Source organism: Rhinopithecus roxellana, chromosome 12 (genome assembly GCF_007565055.1).
Source record: "Rhinopithecus roxellana isolate Shanxi Qingling chromosome 12, ASM756505v1, whole genome shotgun sequence".
NCBI classification, from domain to species: domain Eukaryota; kingdom Metazoa; phylum Chordata; class Mammalia; order Primates; family Cercopithecidae; genus Rhinopithecus; species Rhinopithecus roxellana.
In genome coordinates this window covers 74450800-74469746 of record NC_044560.1, presented here as the reverse complement: position 1 = coordinate 74469746, position 18947 = coordinate 74450800, and the positions used below count along the sequence as shown (strand labels likewise).

General features: G+C 43.6%; 2 protein-coding genes and 1 pseudogene across 4 annotated transcripts in view; 1 reads left to right on the top strand and 2 right to left on the bottom strand.

Annotated features, from left to right (window-relative positions):
* LOC104657295 (zinc finger protein 431) overlaps positions 1-3965 on the bottom strand; it is a 41728-nt gene extending 37763 nt beyond the window's left edge. The window contains 2 exon segments of the mRNA XM_030912893.1: positions 2385-2477; positions 3814-3965. Coding sequence (XP_030768753.1) covers positions 2385-2477; positions 3814-3816 — 96 coding nt within the window. The 5' untranslated portion in view covers positions 3817-3965.
* ZNF738 (zinc finger protein 738) overlaps positions 1-18947 on the bottom strand; it is a 452488-nt gene that overhangs the window by 184506 nt on the left and 249035 nt on the right. The window lies entirely within an intron of this gene.
* LOC104657248 lies at positions 8045-9021 on the top strand (annotated as a pseudogene). The gene has a single exon (XR_747259.2). The product of XR_747259.2 is annotated as a CXXC motif containing zinc binding protein pseudogene (transcript).

The following is an 18947-nucleotide window of genomic DNA, read 5'->3' as shown; positions in this document are numbered from 1 at the left end:
TTGAACTATCCTCAGTTTGAGTCAACATACAACCTTATTTTATGTCCTTCTAAGAACATGCTGACTTCATGGTAAAACATTCTCTGACCTAAAATCTGATTTTTCACCCTTCATTTGCCATTCCCCTCCCACCTTCTCTCTAATCTTGTTCGCTCCTCCCTAGGAAAGGAAGCCCTTGTCAGCCTAAACTTTCCAATACTTAAAGTTTTTATAATTGGTACTTCTCCCTGTTGCAATACTCTTTTGGAATTCAATTTTTTTTTAACATAAATCTAACTCTGTTTGATATCCAAAGCCTAGAAACTGCCTCAAAACAGTAACATCATCATCAGTAAGACCCTCTCAGTCCCCTTTCATCTTAACCCTAACTGCCTTGGCCTGTGGGTCCCCAGCTTTCCAGGGTTGTGTCAGCAGAAAGGCTTCTTCCATGGCTGGGGTGAGCAGGCTGGACATCTGCAGGGGAGGCTACCCAGAAAAAAACTAGAATGGCCCTTATTTGTTTGTGGGTTTTTTTTGAGATGGAGTCTCGCTCTGTCGCCCAGGCTGGAGAACAGTGGTGCGATCTCGGTTCACTGCTAGCTCCGCCTCCCAGGTTCACGCCATTCTCCTGCCTCAGCCTCAGCCCACCTAATTTTTCAGTATTTTTAGTAGAGATGGGGTTTCACTGTGTTCAGTATTTTTAGTAGAGATGGGGTTTCACTGTGTTAGCCAGGATGGTTTCGATTTCCTGACCTCGTGATCCACCCACCTCGGCCTCCCAAAACGCTGGGATTATAGGCATGAGCCACCACGTAGGTGGGTCTTTAATAACCTCCTTTTGCAGCCTCAATATTAGCCTTAGCTCTTAGTCACTGGGCTCAAGCTTTAATTTCCATGTTAGAGTTACTCACTTGGTTTTTGAAATTATGTGTTTGAAAAATCCAGCAAAATTACTCAAACACAGTGTTCATATAAGGGAAGGAAATTTTAAGGTACTTACATTTTGTACCTCAATAAGAAAAGCAAAAGTATCTATTCCGTTCAGACAACATATCTATTATTTTATTGTTTTCATTAAAAACCACACAGTAAACAATTAGTCATATGGGAACACTTCTAGGTAATACCAAGTTTCATCTCATAAAATTTAGCATGAAACTCAGAAATCAAGATAACAGGATTTGAATAGAGATAATCACTGTCACAAATTTACCCTGCAAAAAGAGGAAATGGTGTTTTCACGAATCTATGTAACTCACCAATTATCTACCACATTATCTCATGGAAATGTATTCATTCTCTACAGCCAAAATAGAATAGAGATTTTCCCCATTCTTTTCCTTTGTAGCTAGCATTCTAAAAGCTAAGCCTTGGAAGTCCGTTTGAATGCACCCAGCCATAAAAAAAAAACACAACTGAGAAAATTTGTACAAAACTCACTCTGGGAAAGAAAAAGGAAAATGAGAATTTTTAACAAATGGAATATATAATTAGATATTTAAATCCACCTCTTTTATGCACTTTGTAAATACTTTCCTACCTGCCAGGCACAGTGGCTCATGCCTGTAATCCCAGCACTTGAGGAGGCTGAGGCAGGCAGATCATCTGAGGTCAGGAGTTCGAGACCAGCCTGGCCAACATGGTGAAACCCCGTCTCTACTAAAAAAATACAAAAAATTAGCTGGGTGTGGTGGTGTGTGCCTGTAATCTCAGCTACTTAGGAGGATGAGGTAGGAGAATTGCTTGAACCTGGGAGGTGGAGGTTGCAGTGAGCCAAGATCAAGCCACTGCACTCCAGCCCGGGCAGCAAGAGTGACATTCTGTTTAAAAAAAAAAAAAAAATTTCCTACCTTTCAAGCCCTACTAATATAATGCAATTTACAGCTAAAAAAGTGAGGTCAAAATAAGTAAACAAATATTTTCAAGGTGACAAACCCAGGGAGTGGCAGTGCTGATTAAAATACAAATGTGTGTCTGACTCATATTTCAAGTCAGGCCACTCAATCACTTGAGAGATTCTTCCACCCACTCCTGCTCACTTATGTGCTCATGAACCACCCATTCAGGAGACACTGCAGTATTTCTCGGAGACTGCTCCAGAGGTATTTTACTTTGCAAACTCTTACACCATCTCACTAGAGTCAAGTTTTTTTTCTGTTTGTTTTGTTTTTTTCTGGTCTTTTGGGATATTATTTTATCTGTCACAAATTTTTCACTTTTTAACACTATTTTTCTTCCACTATATTTATTTCATTATCTTTCTGCCCCCTTAGACAATCCAGGGAATAGAAATTATTTCTGGGTTTTCCTCTCAGCTCCAGCATCTGATTGGCTGACCAGCAATGTGTCCCCAAGAAACAAAAGCTGGGTTGGGTGTAGACAATTTCAATGTCTTAAGAGGTTACCTTTTCAAAATAAGAGTACACCAGAAGATTCCTCTCAGCTGCGGGGCATCCACTTGCTCCCTTGAGAGGATACACTCCAGACCTCAGGTCTTCCTATGGAAGAAAATAAACCAGAAGCTGATATTCATTAGGCACTCTAGCTGACATAACCACAGTGGATATCTTGGTTTATGCCCAGACAGTACTGAAACCCACAACCAGAAAAAAACTAAAAGGTGGCTGAGGACACATCACCCCATAAAGTTTCCAAAGGAAAACCTTGACCCAAAAACATTCTGACAAAATCTCTGTGCCTAGAGAAGATACAAGGAGAAGAGGCACAGAGAGCTTTTATAGTACAGTGTCAGGGGATTATTCTTTGCTTTCGTCTCATGGGAAATATTTACAGATAACAAACTTTTTAAAAAGCATCATTTAATGCTTTGTCAAAAAAATAATTAAAATACTGTATAGAAAAGTACACTAAAAGACAAATAGGCGATAACGTGAATTAGGGAGGAAAAGCTGGCATTTGGGAACACCAGAAGGAACTGGAAATTTAGCATCTTACTGCAAGCCAGTGATGCTGGAGAAATGGGGAATGGCGGTTAGACTTAAGAATCTGCTTGGGACACAGGTGAAAAATGCAACGGAAAATCAGCTCCCTATGGACTGTGAAAATAATTAAAAGGCAGGCAATTAGACTGAGATGTCTCTAGTCTCTGGGTTCCTACTTAAAATAAAATCTAACTGAAGTGCACTTTTTAGTAAATTACTGCATTGAGAGAAACAAAATTCAGCCTTAACCAACTATAAACTGCCAATTAACCTCTGATTACATAATCAGGAAATTTTCACTTTTATTGTACAAATTAAGAAACTATGTAACTCTACCTAACCAATTACTGAATTTGGTTTTCTTCATCATGCTTTTTATAAAAGTCTTTTCAAGCCCCGCCCATGAACCACAAATTACAAACCACGGCTGGGTGCTTCACAATTTTTGAATCACTCTTTGATTATATTATTTAATGTTTTTGTAGTGACTCTCATATATTTTTAACAGAAGGCAAGAGGAACTGGGAACCCCACGGAACAAAGCTCTTCCCATTCATGAACCCGCACCCCAAGTCGGAATTGTCCCCTAAAGACCCTCCCGTGGTCCCTGCACAATCTGGGAAAGACGCGGCGCTGCGGGGGCAGAGCTGCCCAGAGAGGGCTCCAGGCCAGGCACAATCACTGCACAAGGAAGTGACAGGACGCCCGGGGTACCGACTGTCAGTGCAGCCGCCATCTTATGGATGGGACTGAGGCCGAGCTGGGCAAGGAGAACTCGGGGCGCAGACTGCGGAGCTGACTGCAGGGAGGCCTGAGTCCCGCCACAGCCGCTTCCCACCGGTTCCAACCAGCCCTTCCCCTTCTCTCGGGATGTCCAACCCAGCACTCTCACCATTTCTAGGATTTCAGGGGGTCCCGGTGTCTTAGCTGTGGGTCTCCCAATACCTGCAGGTCACAGGGTCACAGAGCCGGGCCTCCAGGAGCAGAGGACACAGAGCAATGAAGGTAAGACCTGGAGCTCAGGCTGCAGTGAGAGACAAAGGCCCCGCCACATCCCGGAAGCCGTCCTGTCCGCTCCAGCTGCGTGCCTGATTGGACGGTTCCCAGTCTAGCGTCGCTGATTGGATAATGTTTAAAACCCCACCCTCTCAGACCCTGAGTGACAGAAGATGCGATCAGATGCTGGGCTGAGTGAAGAAAGAGTGACAGACTAGGCTGCAGCCTTCTCAGGCAGGGCTTCCTCCCTGAGCTGAGCCAGGCCCACCCCAGATGGTATTTGCATTTAACCTTGTGTGTAAAGTCACATGCATTTATAAATAATATACTGTATGCCTATTCACAAATGAAAAGAATATAATAATTATTTTAAAATTTCGGATTTTATGACCTTCCCGGCTTCTGGTCTTTGAGCAGGCAGGCTGAAATTTTAGAACGGTGGTAATTTTCTGAAATAAAATGTGAGCCACATGTAAATTTTAAATTCTCTAGTAACCAAACTTTTAAAAGAAAAAAGGAACAGGTTGAATTGATTGTAAGAATTTAATTAACCCAATATATGAAAAAATTTTCATTTTAATATGTAAGAAATATGTGATTATTAATAAAGTATATAAATATTTGAAACGAAATCTTTGAAACTAACTCTGTGTTAGCACATCGCAGTTCAGACCAGGAACATTCCAGGCACCCAGGAGCCACACATGACCAAAGCTTCCACATTGAAGTGCAGCCCTGATGTCGGGGGATGAAGAGCCCCAGAAAACCTTTTCTGCCAGAGGTGAAGGCGGAGCCTCTCTCTACCAACATCTCCCTTCAGTTCTGAGGGTGGAAGAGATAGTGGCCATGGAAAGAGCAGAGGGCAGCAGAAATAAAATAACCACAAGGAGACCTGTTGCCCATTTTCTTTCAGAGATCAGACAGTGAACAAAGAATATTGGGGATAATAAAACTCTATGTCTTCAGATCTGTCCACACTCTTGATCTCAAATGTTTAGATATGGAGAAAATAGATTAAAGGCAAAACTTATTTTGCTATTGGTCTTGGCCCTAATGGTCAGGCTGTAGTTATCTGTTTTCTCCTGTGGTGTGTGGGACTATGTGGGTATAAGCGCCAATCTCATGCATACATGTCTACCTGTATTTCTGCATTACTCAACATTCTCTTACAAGACATCCAACTTTAAATCAGGGGAAAAAATCAGAACCTATAGGGTGCCCACTGTTAGAAGGTAACTAATAATTAACCTGTCATTGAATCCTGGCATCCTATCTGCACTGGGTACATGTATTAGCCGTTTTAGCATAACAAATCATCCAAAACTTATTAGTTCATAATTGAGATGTTCAGCCATTCAGGCTAGGCTGAGTGGGGTCGTTATTCTGGTCTCAGCTGAGCTCCTTGAGGTATGTATCATCAGCTGCTTGTTGACTAGCCAGCTGTGCTTCTGGGGGTGAGATTTCAGTTCTGGGACTGTCAACAGAGGCACCTTGCTTCTCCTCCCCATTGTATCTTATTTTCCAACTGGCTAACATGGCTTTATTCATGGAGATGGCAGCATTCTGAAAGAAAAGCAGAAGCATTCACGACCAGTTGTGCCTGGGCCCCAAACTAGCCCACTGTCATGTTCGCAAGTTTCTACCACCCAAAGACAATATGGCCAGCCAGATCTAGGGTTTGGAAAACAGATGCTGGATCTTGATGGAAACAGCTGTAAAAGCACCTGGCAATGGGCATGGACACAGAAGGGATGAAAAATTGCCACTATTTTGCAATCAGTATCATTCTACCTTTTTTCCATATGTGGTTCATAGAACTCTTCCACGTCAATAAACTTGTCCAAAGACCCATGGATACTAAGTGGCTGGGCTGAGACTCAGGATTAACTCTGTCTGACTCCAAAGCCCATGCACTTCCATAGGTCACACTACTAAAGTAGCTGCCCTGCCCTAGACCCTTGAAATCCTGGAGAGTGACACCTCTACAGAAGAAGCCACATTCCTTTCAGATTTGTGCTCAGTACTGTTTATCATTGGGAATAATCATCTCAAGAAATTGTAGAAGCACTAGCTGGCTCACACCTGTATTTTTAGCACTTTGGTAGGCTGAGATGGGAGAATTAGGTGAGCTCAGGAGTTCCAGTGCAGGCTGGGCAACATAATAAGACGCTGTTTCCATGAAAAATAAAATAAAATTTAGCCAGACATGGTGGTGCATACCTATAGTCCCAGCTACTTAGGTGGCAGAGGCAGGAGGATTGCTTGAGCCTAGAAGGTGAAGGCTGCAGTGAGCCATGATTGGTTACACCACTGCAATCAAGACTGGGTGATCGAGTGAGACCCGTCTCAGAAAAAGAAAAGTAATTGAAGAAGCATTTTGAAAAGACATAGAATAATGTAAGGAAATAGCTGAGGGATGAATTTAGGAAATCGAGAGACCCAACAGCACATTATTTATATTTCATCATAGAAAAAAATTTGAAATCTTTTGAAAGAAAACAAAATTTTTCTTTTTTTGAGACCAAGTCTTGCTCTGTTGCCCAGGCTGGAGTGCAGTGGCCTGATCTCTGCTCACTACAATGTCTGCCTCCCGGGTTCATTGATTCTCCTGCCTCAGGCTGCCAAGTACCTGAGATTACAGGTGCGTGCCACTACGCCCAGCTAATTTTTTTTTGTAATTTTGGTAGAGACGGGGTTTCACCATGTTGGCCAGGCTTGTCTCGAACTCCTGACCTCGTGATCCACCCGCCTCAGCTTCCCAAAGTGCTGGGATTACAAGCGTAAGTCACCGCGCCCAGCCTAAAAGAAAAAAACTTTAGAGAAATTATTTTTAACAGAGTTTATTTGAGCATAGAATAATTTGCAAATTGGGCAACCTGTGAATCCAGAGCAGGATCAGAGAGACTCCAGCACAGCCACGTGATGAAAACAGATTTATGGACAGAAAAAATCAAAGGGACATACAGAAAATGGACGTGAGGTACAGAAACAGCCAGACTGACTGCAGCTTGGGATTTGCCTTATTTGAATGTGGCTTGAACACTTTATGTTATTTTATTGGTAAAAACACAGTGGTTGGTACAATAATAAGTTACAGTCTATTATATAACCAGCTAGGTTCCAGTTTACTACGTACAAAAAAAAAAAAAAAAAAAAAAAACCTATTGTGCAAAATTGAACAGGAAAGGGGGCAGCTTTAGGCTATAATTAATTTAACAATTTCTCGTTTTTGGTCATCTTGTCAATTTTGAGAGATAGACCAAAACTTTATACATTGATATTACACTGTCACCCTCAAAAATGTACTTATTTAGTCTCAAATCCCACTGTAAAATAGCAGAACTATGGATTTTGTAAAGTGGAAACAAGGATTTCTAGTAATTATTATTTTTTAAGGGTTACAGTAGAGGAGTCCTCCTTGTGTTGAAATCTGCTCTTTAAAATTAAAAAAATAAAAATAAAGAAAAAAAAGACCTGCTTTAGGATCTACCTATTTTCTTAAATTTTCAGTTTGATTATGTCACATTTAGCATGAGTGACTCCATTTTGGTTTTATCTAGGCTGTTTGGGCCTAGTGCACAAGATCAGTCCAGAATGATGGTCTACAATTTTGTGTTAAAAATTCTCACATTTTGGTTAGGGTCCCACGCAGGTCACAGTGTGACCAAAACTCAGGGTCTCTGTGCATCTCCCAGTTTCCATTGTTTTCAGTTTTTGTTCTTATCAGAAAATTCATAGGTTATGTAGAGTATCTTGTAGAGCCAAAACGCTTTTTTTTTTTTTTTTTTTTTTTGAGACAGTTTTGCTTTTGTTGCCCAGGCTGGAGACTGGAGTGCAGTGGCATGATCTTGGCTCGCTGCAACCTCCACCTCCAGGGTTCAAACAGTTCTCCTCTCTCAGCCTCCTGTGTAGCTGGGATTATAGATGCCACCATGCCTGGCTAATTTTTAGTAGAGATGGGGTTTCACCATGTTGGCCAGGCTTGTCTTGAACTCCTGACCTTGGGTGATCCACCTGCCTCGGCCTCCCAAAGTACTGGGATTACAGGTGTGAGCCACTGAGCTTGGCCTCAAAATGTTTTTTTGTTTTTTTTTTTTTAAGCTCTTTAAAAAAATGGTGGCACGACGCGCCGGAAAGCAACGGCCGCAGCCAGCACCGAGTGGAGCGGGTCAGCATGGGGAAAATCGCCCTGCAACTCAAAGCCACGCTGGAGAACATCACCAATCTCCGGCCCTTGGGCGAGGACTTCCGGTGGCACCTGAAGATGAAATGTGGCAACTGTGGTGAGATTTCGGACAAGTGGCAGTACATCCGGCTGATGGACAGTGTGGCACTGAAGGGGGGCCGTGGCAGTGCTTCCATGGTCCAGAAGTGCAAGCTGTGTGCAAGAGAAAATTCCATCGAGATATTAAGCAGCACCATCAAGCCTTACAATGCTGGGTTTGCTGCTGAAGGTGTGGAGTCAGGGACAGTCTTCAGTGACATTAATTTGCAGGAGAAGGACTGGACTGACTATGATGAAAAGGCCCAGGAGTCTGTGGGAATCTACGAGGTCACCCACCAGTTTGTGAAGTGCTGATCCCTCTTCCTGCACAGTTGCCCTTACAAACTGAGAAAGGACAATGTACCCAAGCAGTAGAGCCCACAGAGGCTGGTTCCTTTGCCCCTTGTCTCCTGGCGGCTATACCAAACCTTCACAGTCTGCATGCTGGACTTGATTACAGCTTCCCAAGCCCCATCAATAAAGCCCCTGTTCATGCTGCACTGGTGTATGAAGGTGAAGTAAGGAAGCAGCTACTCCCTCTGCAAATAAGAATTCGTGCAGCAGCAGTTCACTCCTTAGGAATATGAAGAGTATTTTTAAGGAGATGGTATCTCCCCAGTCAAGGGCAAGTTTACAGAGAGGAAACTGCGATCCCACCATCACTCAATGAGCCAGAAGCCAATGGTGACGTACTATTACCCGAACTTACTGAACTTGCTGTTGGAAAGATCTTTGTGAGGATTAGGAATTAGGTTAAAAAAAATTAAGAACCATCTTCAAGCAAAAATTAAACTTTATTTCTGGCTTAAACAATAAATACACCTGAGTTAGTTTTTCAAACCTTTCCTCCTGATTAAATGCCCTTAAAACTGAAAAAAAAAAAAAAAAAAAAATGGTGGCAACATGTCAAAGGGAGCCAGCCTGAAAGAACTCCCAATGGTTCAACCTGGAACAATAAAAGCATCCAAATAAATAATTAAAATACTGACCTATAAAATAAATCAAGTCCAATCAAATAAATACCCATGCATTCACACTGAAATAAAAATATTTAAATAAACAAAAACCCAAAAAAGGATATGGCAAATACTTTTTACAGAATTCCAAATACTAATCAACATAGATAAAATGCTAAAGAAATCGTCACAAAACCACCACAGTTATTATTGTATCCAAGGCTAACTGAGGAGTGTAAAAATTGTAATTAACACTTAAAAAAGAAGCAATGGGCCGGGCGCGGTGGCTCAAGCCTGTAATCCCAGCACTTTGGGAGGCCGAGACGGGCGGATCACAAGGTCAGGAGATCGAGACCATCCTGGCTAATACGGTGAAACCCCGTCTCTACTAAAGAATACAAAAAACTAGCGGGCGACGAGGCGGGCGCCTGTAGTCCCAGCTACTTGGGAGGCGGAGGCAGGAGAATGGCGTAAACCTGGGAGGCGGAGCTTGCAGTGAGCTGAGATCTGGCCACCGCACTCCAGCCTGGGCGTCAGAGCCAGACTCCGTCTCAAAAAAAAAAAAAAAAAAAAAAAGAAGCAATGTATGGCGGGGCACGGTGGCTCACGCCTGTAATCCCAGCATTTTGGGAGACCGAGGCGGGTGTTTCTCAAAAAAAAAAAAAGCAGTGTATTTGCATAGCACCAAAGGATCTGACTAAATTGTTCCCTTCATTTTTAAAGCAATCTATGACTGTTAAAAGCAACAATTATGACTCTCTATTATTGGATTTATAATACATAGATGTAAAATTGTAATAACAGCACAAAAGCTCAAAGAAGAAAATAGAATTGTTCTGTCATGAGGTTTTTATATTTTACATTTATGAAAACCGTGAATACTGTGTCATGTTATATAGTATTATGTGTTATGTTAAAGATGTACATTGTCCTCTACACAGGACTACTAGAGGGGGATGAAAGGGAGGGGGGCAAGGGTTGAAAAACTACATATTAGGTACTATGCTCACTAGCTAGGTGGAATATTCTCATGTAACAAACCTTCAAATGTAACCTCTGTATTTATAATAAAAGTTGAAACTTTGAAAAGGACACATATTGTAATCTCTTGAGTAACAACTAAAATAATGCAAAGATGTGACACTTACATGCTGATAAAGAATTAAGTTAAATATTTAAAAATATATGTGTAAAAGCATTCATGGAGGTTTTAATCAAAATAGCTCAAAGCAAGAAACAGCCCACATGTCTATCAATAGGAAAATAAATTCACACATTCTAGAGCATCCACACAACAGAAAACTACTCAGAAATATAAAGCAGCAGGGTGGGCGTGGTGGCTCATGCCTGTAATCCCAGCTACTCACTCGGGAGGGTGAGGTAGGAGAATCACTCGAACCCAGGAGGCAGAGGTTGCAGTGAGCCAAGATCGTGCCATTGCACTCCAGCCTGGGCAACAAGAGTGAAACTCTGTCTCAAAAAAAAAAGTTTTCTCAAGTGAAAAGTCTGATGTTATAACAGTAACTAAAAGGATATTAAGAAATATGTTTTGCTCATGGAATATTTCTTTAAAAGTCTCCCATACTAAAGGTACTTATTTCACTATACAAGTTATAAAACTTTTAAACACGGTATTACAGATACAGTAGTTTTGTTTTGTTTTGTTTTTGAGACTGAGTCTCACTCAGTCACCCAGGCTGTAGTACAGTGGTGCCATCTTGACTCACTGCAACCCCCGCCTCTCAGATTCAAGCCATTATCCTGCCTCAGCCTCCCTAGTAGCTGGGATTACAGGTGCCTGCCACCATGCCCGGCTTATTTTGGTATTTTTAGTAGAGACGAGGTTTCACTGTGTTGGCCAGGCTGGTCTTGAACTCCTGACCTCAGGTGATCCACTTGCCTCAGCCTCCCAAAGTGCTGAGATTACAGGAGTGAGCCACTGCACTCAGCCCCGATAAAACAGTGTTAAGCAAAGCTATCTAAATGTACTGGATTGCTTTTGTAATTGAGATTGATGACAGTCAGATTCACTGAGAGAGAAAAAAATGTTTTGACTACTATAAAATAGTCATTGGATGGTTTATGCACCTGATAATAGAACTTCGTGTATCTTCTGCTACTGAAGTCTAATATGATTAAAGACAGCAAACTTCAGTGCATTATGGCAAAGCATATATTCACCAGGTATGGAAGGCTTTTAATGGTTTACTGACTGAGGACAGTAAAACTCTTTATAATCTATAACCCAGAGATTGGGTCTGCTTGCCATCTACACTGCAGCAAGACTTCAGGACCTTGAACCTTGGGTTGATAATCTTATGACTCAGAAGGGCCTCTCCAAACATTTGAAATTGTATATCCATTGGAGATCTTAAGGTAAAGCTAACCAGTAAAGTTTCTTCTCAAAAATGGATGGCAACATTGATATAGATAGCTTTTTTTTTTTTTTTTTTGAGACAGAGCCTTGTTCTGTCATCCAGGCTGGAGTGCATGGTGGTGGCTCACTGCAACCTCCACCTCCCAGGTTCAAGCGATTCTTCTTCCTCAGCCTCCCGAGTAGCTGGACTACAGGCGCGTGCCACCACGCCCGGCTAGTTTTTGTATTTTTAGTAGAGTCAGGGTTTCACCATATTGGCCAGGCTGGTCTCGAACTCCTGACCTTGTGATCCACCTGCCTCGGCCTCCCAAAGTGCTGGGATTACAAGTGTGAGCTACCACGCCTGGCCCAGATAGACTTTTTTTTTTTTTTTAAACAAGATCAAAAATCAAGACATCTCTGCTATCATACACTCTTTGTTCACTGTTTTTTTCTTATGGCTCTACAAATGACCAAAATCAAAAAAGGTCTCTTGCGTGCACCCATGGCACACACTTATATGTAGAAAATTTCAGCCGGGCGCAGTGGCTCACACCTGTAATCCCAGCAGGTCGGAAGGCCGAGGCGGGCAGATCAGCTGATGTCCTGCGCAGTCACTCCAGGAGTGCACAGGAGTGCAGTCACCACTCGAGAAAACCAATAACTACAGCCAGACAATTAGGGCCAAGGCCAAAGAGCAAAATAAGTGCCTTTAATCTATTTTTTCCATATCTAAACTTTGGAGTTCAAGAGTGTGGACAGAACTGAAGACATAGAGTTTTTTTCTCCTGTGGCCCCATCATTCACTGCCTGATTTCTAAAAGAAAGGTGGACAACAGGTGGCCAGCAGTGGTTTACCTGTGGCTACTTTATTCCTGCTGCCCTCAGCTCTTTCTATGACAACTATCCATTCCACCCTCGGAACTGAAGAGAGACACTGGGAGGGAGAGGCTCTTCCTTCATCTCTGGCCCTTCACACCACTGACATCAGAGCTGCCATGTGTGGCTCCTGTCTGCCTGGAATGTGCCTGGTCTGAACTGCAACGTGCTAGAAAGGTAAAACATAGAGTTAGTTTCAAAAATTTAGTTACAAATATTTATATACTTCATTAATAATTACATATTCCTCACACATTAAAATGATATTTTGGATATATTGGATTACATTGTTACAACCAATTCAGCCTGTTCTTTGTTTCTTTTTAAGTTTGGCTACTAGAAAATTCAAAATTCACATGTGGCTTGCATTCTATTTCAGATTACCTCCTTTTTAAAATCTCAGGCTGCCTACTCAAAGGACCATAAACCAGGAAGGTAAAAAAGCTGAATTTTTTTTTTATTTTTATTTTTTCATTGAGACGGAGTCTCGCTTTGTCACCCAGGCTGGAGTGCAGTGGGATGATCTCAGCTCACTGCAACATCTGCCTCCTGGGTATAAGTGATTCTCCTGGCTCAGCCTCCTGAGTGGCTAGGATTACAAGCGCATGTCACCATGCCTGTCTAATTTTTTTTTTGAGGCCGAGTTTTGCTCTTGTTGCCCAGACTGCAGTGCAATGGCACAATCTCGGCTTACTGCAACCTCCACCTCCTGGGGATTTAAGTGATTCTCCTGCCTCAGCCTCCTGAATACCTGGGATTACAGGCATGCGCCACCAAGCCCAGCTAATTTTGTATTTTTAGTAGAGATGGGGTTTCTCCATGTTGGTCAGACTGGTCTAAAACTCCCGACCTCAGGTGATTTCACCCACCTTGGCCTCCCAAAGTTAATTTTTTAGTAGAGGCGGGGTTTCACCATGTTGATCAGGCTGGTCTTGAACTCCTGACCTCATGATTCTCCTGCCTCAGACTCCTGAAGTGTTTGGATTACAAGCATGAGCCACAGCGCTTGGCCAAAAAAAGCTGAAATTTTAAAACATTTGTTATTATATTATTTTCATTTGTGTATAGCCATATATATTTTTTTGAAATGGAGTCTCGCTCTGTCGCCCAGGCTGGAGTGCAGTGGCATGATTTTGGCTCACTGCAACCTCTGCCTCCCTGGTTCAGGCAATTCTCTACCTCAGCCTCCACAGTAGCAGAGATTACAGGTGCTGCCCACCACGCCAGGCTAATTTTTGTATTTTTAGTAGAGAAGGGGTTTCACCATCTTGGCCAGGCTGGTCTTGAACTCCTGACCTCGTGATCCAGCCACCTCGACCTCCCAAAGTGCTGGGATTACAGGCATGAGCCACCGTGCCTGTCTGCCATATGATATATTATTTACAAATGCATATGACTTTATATGCAAGGTTGAATGCAAATATCCTCTGGTGTGGGCCTGGCTCAGCTCAGGGAGGAAGAAGCCCTGCCTGAGAGGGCTGCGGCCCATCATCTAATCATATCTTCTGTCACTCAGGGCCTGAGAGGGTGGGGTTTTAAACGTTATGCAGGCTGGGCACCATGGCTCGTGCTGTAGTCCCAGCTATTGGGGAGGCCGAGGGAGAAGAATTACTTCAACCTGAGAGGCGAAGGTTGCAGTGAGCCGAGATTGTGCCACTGCACTCTAGCCTGAATGACAGAGTGAGAGACCATCTCAAAAATAAATAAATAAATATAAAGTTATCCAATCAGTGACTCTGGGCTGGGAACTGTCCTATCGGGCAAGCAGCTGAAGTGAAACAGGGTGGCTTCCAGGCTTGGTGGGGCCTTTGTCTCTTGCTGCAGCTTAAGTTCCATGTTGTGTCTTCATTGCTCTGTGTCTTCTGCCCCTATAGGCTCAGCCTCTGTGGCCCTGTGACCTGCAGGTATTGGGAGATCCACAGCTAAGACACCGGGACCCCCTGGAAACCTAGAAATGATGAGAGTGCCAGGAATGGGAAGAACTTTGTTCTGTGGGGTTCCCAGGCCAGTCCTACTTTTGCCTATTAAAACTTTATGTGAGTCACTGCAAAAACATTTAAGAATTTAATTAAAGAGTGGTTTTAGAATTGTAGAGCACCCAGCTATGGTTTGTAGTTTGTGGTCTATGGGAGAGGCTTAAAGGAAAGTGTTTTGTGTCAGGCATCTGACCCGAAACTCAGCCATTATAACCCCTGTGACCTGCACATATATGTCCAGATGGCCTGCAGGAGCCAAGAATGGAGCAGCCAAAAAACCACAAAGAAAGTGAAACAGGCAGTTCCTGCCTTAACTGATTAACCAGCATTACAACATTCCAACATTGTGACTTTTCCCTGCCCCACCTTAACTGATTAATCAACTCTGTGACATTCTTCTCCTTGACAATGAGTCCCATGATCTCTCCACCATTCACATTGTGACCCTCTCCCCTGCTAACAATAGATAACCACCTTTAACTGTGACTTTCCACTGCCTACCCAAGCCCTATGAAGCTGCCCCTATCCTATCTCCCTTTGCTGACTCTCTTTTCGGACTCAGTCCACTTGCACCCAAGTGAATAAACAGCCTTGTTGCTCACACAAGGCCTGTTTGGTGGTCTTTTCACATGGATGCATTTGACATTTGTTGCCGTGACTTGGATCGGGGGATCTCCCTCAGGAGATGAATCCCCTGTCCTCCTGCCTTTTGCTCCATGAGAAAATCCACCTATGACCTTGGGACCTCAGACTGGCCCAAAAAACACTTTACCAATTTTAAATCAGGTACGCGACCTCTTTTTATTCTCTTCTCCAACCTCTCTTGCTATCCCTCAACCTCTTTCTCCTTTCAGTTTTGGTGCCACCCTTCAATGTCTCCCTTCCCTTCATTTCCCTTCCCTTTCTGGTAGAGACAGAGGAGACACGTTTTATCCATGGACCCAACACTCCAGTGCTGGTCACAGACTTGGGAAGACAGTCTTTCCTTGGTGTCTACAGTCTTTCCTGGTGTCTAATCACTGCGGGGATGCCTCCTGATTAGTCACCCACATTCCTTTTTTTTTTTTTTTTTTTTTTTTTTTTTTTGAGACGGAGTCTCGCTGTCTCCCAGGCTGGAGTCCAGTGACCGGATCTCGGCTCACTGCAAGCTCCGCCTCCCGGGTTTACGCCATTCTCCTGCCTCAGCCTCCCCAGTAGCTGGGACTACAGGCGCCGCCACCACGCCCGGCTAGTTTTTTGTATTTTTCAGTAGAGACGGGGTTTCACCGTGTTAGCCAGGATGGTCTCGATCTCCTGACCTCGTGATCCGCCCGTCTCGGCCTCCCAAAGTGCTGGGATTACAGGCTTGAGCCACCGCGCCCGGCCTAGTCACCCACATTCTAGAGGTGTTTGATCACCACGGGGATGCCTCCCTTGATCCTTCACCTTGGTGGCAAGTACCACCTCCCCTGGGTGGCAAGTACCATCCCTCTCTCTCTGTGTCTCTACCACCTCTCTTCTCTAAACTTACCTTTTTACTATGGGCAAATTTCCACCCTCCACTCCTCCTTCTCCCTTAACCTGTGTTCTAAAAGCCTTCAAACCTCTTCGACTCTCACCTGACCTAAAACCTAAGCATCTTATTTTCTTCTGCAACACTGCTTGGCCCCAATACAAACTTGATAATGGTTCTAAACAGCCAGAAAATGGCACATTATATTTCACCATCCTACAAGACCTAGATACGTTTTGTCAAAAAATGGGCCAATGGTCTGGGATGCCTGACATCCAGCCATTCTTTACACATTGGTCCCTCCCTAGTCTCTGCTCCTAATATGACTCATCCCAAATCTTTCTTCTTTCTCTCCTGTCTGTTTCTTCAGTCTCCATCCCAAGCTCTGAGTCCTTTAAATCCTCCTTTTCTATGGACCCATCTGAACTTTTCCCTCCTCCCCAGGCTGCTCCTCCCCATGCCAAACAATTCTTCCTCAGCCTTTACTCCCCCACCCTATAATCCTTCTATCACCTCCCCCTCTCACACCTGGTCCAGCTTACAGTTTCATTCTGTGACTAGCCCTCCCCCACCTGCCCAACAATTTCCTCTTTGAGAGATGAAGGAACTGAAGGGATAGTCAAAGTTAATTCTCCTTTTTTCTTTATCTGACCTCTCTCAAATCAGTTAGCATTTAGGGTCCTTTTCATGAAATACAAAAATCCAGCCCAGTTCAAAGCTCATTTGGTGGCCACCCTTAGACGCTTTACAGCCCCTAAACCCTGAAGAGCCAGAAGGTCGTCTTATTCTCCATGTGCATTTTATATCCCAGTCAGCTCCTGACATTAAAAAAAGCTTCAAAAATTGGAATCTGGCCCTCAAACCCCACAACAAGAATTAATCAACCTCACCTTCAAGGTGTTCAACAATAGAGAAGAGACAGTCAAATGGCAACGTCTTTCAGAGCTGCAACTGCTTGCCTCCACTGTAAGACAAACTCCAGCCATGCCTTTGACACATAAAAACTTCAGAACAACCAAACTGCAGCCTCCAGGCACTCCTTTAAAACCTCCTCATGGACCTTGCTTCAAGTGCCACAAAACTGGCCACTGGGCCAAGGAATGCCCACAGCCTGGAATTCCTCCTAAGCCATGTCCCATCTGACATGGAAATTGGACTGTCCAACTAATATCGCAGCCATTTCTAGGGCCCTGGAGCTCTGGCTCAAAGCTCTCTGATTGACTCCTTCCCAGATCTCCTCAGCTTACTTGCAAGAGTGACGCTCCCCGATCACCTCAGAAGCCCTCTGGACCATCACGGATGCTAAGCTTTGGATAACTCTTACAGTGGAGGGTAAGTCCATCCCCTTCTTAGCCAATATGGAGGCTACCCACTCCACGTTACCTTCTTTTCAAGGGCCTGTTTCCCTTGCCTCCATAACTGTTGTGGGTATTGATGGCCAGGCTTCTAAACCTCTTTAAACTCCCCAACTCTGGTGCCAAATTGGACAACATTCTTTTATGTACTCTTTTTTAGTTATTCCCACCTGCCCAGTTCCTTTATTAGGCCAAGACACTTTAACAATAATTATCTGCTACCCTGACTATTCCTGGACTACAATCACATCTCATTGCCACCCTTCTTCCCAACCCAAAGCCTCTTTTGCATCCTCCCCGTGTATCTCTCACTTGATCTTAGCCAAAAGGCCGAGAAGCGATCTCCCCGTGTATCTCTCCACCTTAATCCACAAGTGTGGGATACCTCTACTTCCTCTTTGGCAACTGACCATGCCCCCCTTACCATTCCATTAAAACCTAATCACCCTTACCCCACTCAATGCCAGTATCCCATCCCACAACAGGCTTTAAAGGGACTGACGCCTGTTATCACTTGCCTGCTAGAGCATGGGCTTCTAAAGCCTACAAACTCCCTTACAATTCCCCCATTTTACCTGTCCAAAAACCAGATAAGTCTTACATGTTAGTTCAGGATCTGTGCCTTATCAACCAAATTGTTTTGCTTATCCACCCTGTGGTGCCCAACCCGTACACTCTTTTGTCCTCAATACCTTCCTCCACAACTCACTATTCCATTCTTGATCTTAAAGATGCCCTTTTCACTATTCCCCTGCACTCCTTGTCCCAACCTCTCTTTGCTTTTACCTGGACTGACCCTGACACCCATCAGTCCCAGCAGCTTACCTGGGCTGTACTGCCACAAGCCTTCAGAGACAGCCCTCATTACTTCAGCCAAGCCTTTTCTCATGATTTACTTTCTTTCCACTCTTCTGCTTCTCACCTTATTCAATATGTTGATGACCTTCTTCTTTGCAGCCCCTCTTACCAATTTTCCCATCAGGACAGTATCCTACTTCTTTAACATCTCTACTCAAAGAGGTACCAAGTATCCTCCTCTAAGGCTCAAATTTCTTCCCCTTCTGTTACATATCTTGGCATAGTCCTCCATCAACATACATGCACTCTTTCTACAGACCATGTTCAGTGAATCTCACAGACCTCTGTCCCCGCCGGCAAAGCAACAGTTCCTTTCCTTTGTAGGCATAGTTGGATACTTTCACCTTTGGATACCTGGTTTTGCCATCCTAACAAAAACATTATATAAACTCACAAAGGAAAACCCAGATGACCCCATAGATCACAAATCCTCTCCCCGCTCCTCTTTCCATTCCTTAAAAACAGCTCTAAAAACTGCTCCCACACTAGCTCTCCCTGACTCATCCCAACCCTTTTCACTACACACAGTGAAAGTGCAGAGCTGTGCAGTTGGAATTCTTACACAAGGACCGGGACAACATCCTGTAGCCTTTTTGTCCAAACAACTTGACCTTACTGTTTTAGCCTGGCCCTCATGTCTGTGTGCAGTGACTGCCACCACTCTAATATTTTTAGAGGTCCTCAAAATCACAAACTATGATCAAGAGGTCCTCAAAATCACCAACTATGCTCAACTCACTCTCTACAATTCTCATAACATTTAAAATCTATTTCCTTTCTCCCACCTGACTTATATACTTTTTGCCCCCTGGCTCCTTCAGCTATACTCACTCTTTTTTGAGTCTCCCACAGTTACCATTATTCCTGGCCCAGACTTCAATCCAGCCTCCCACA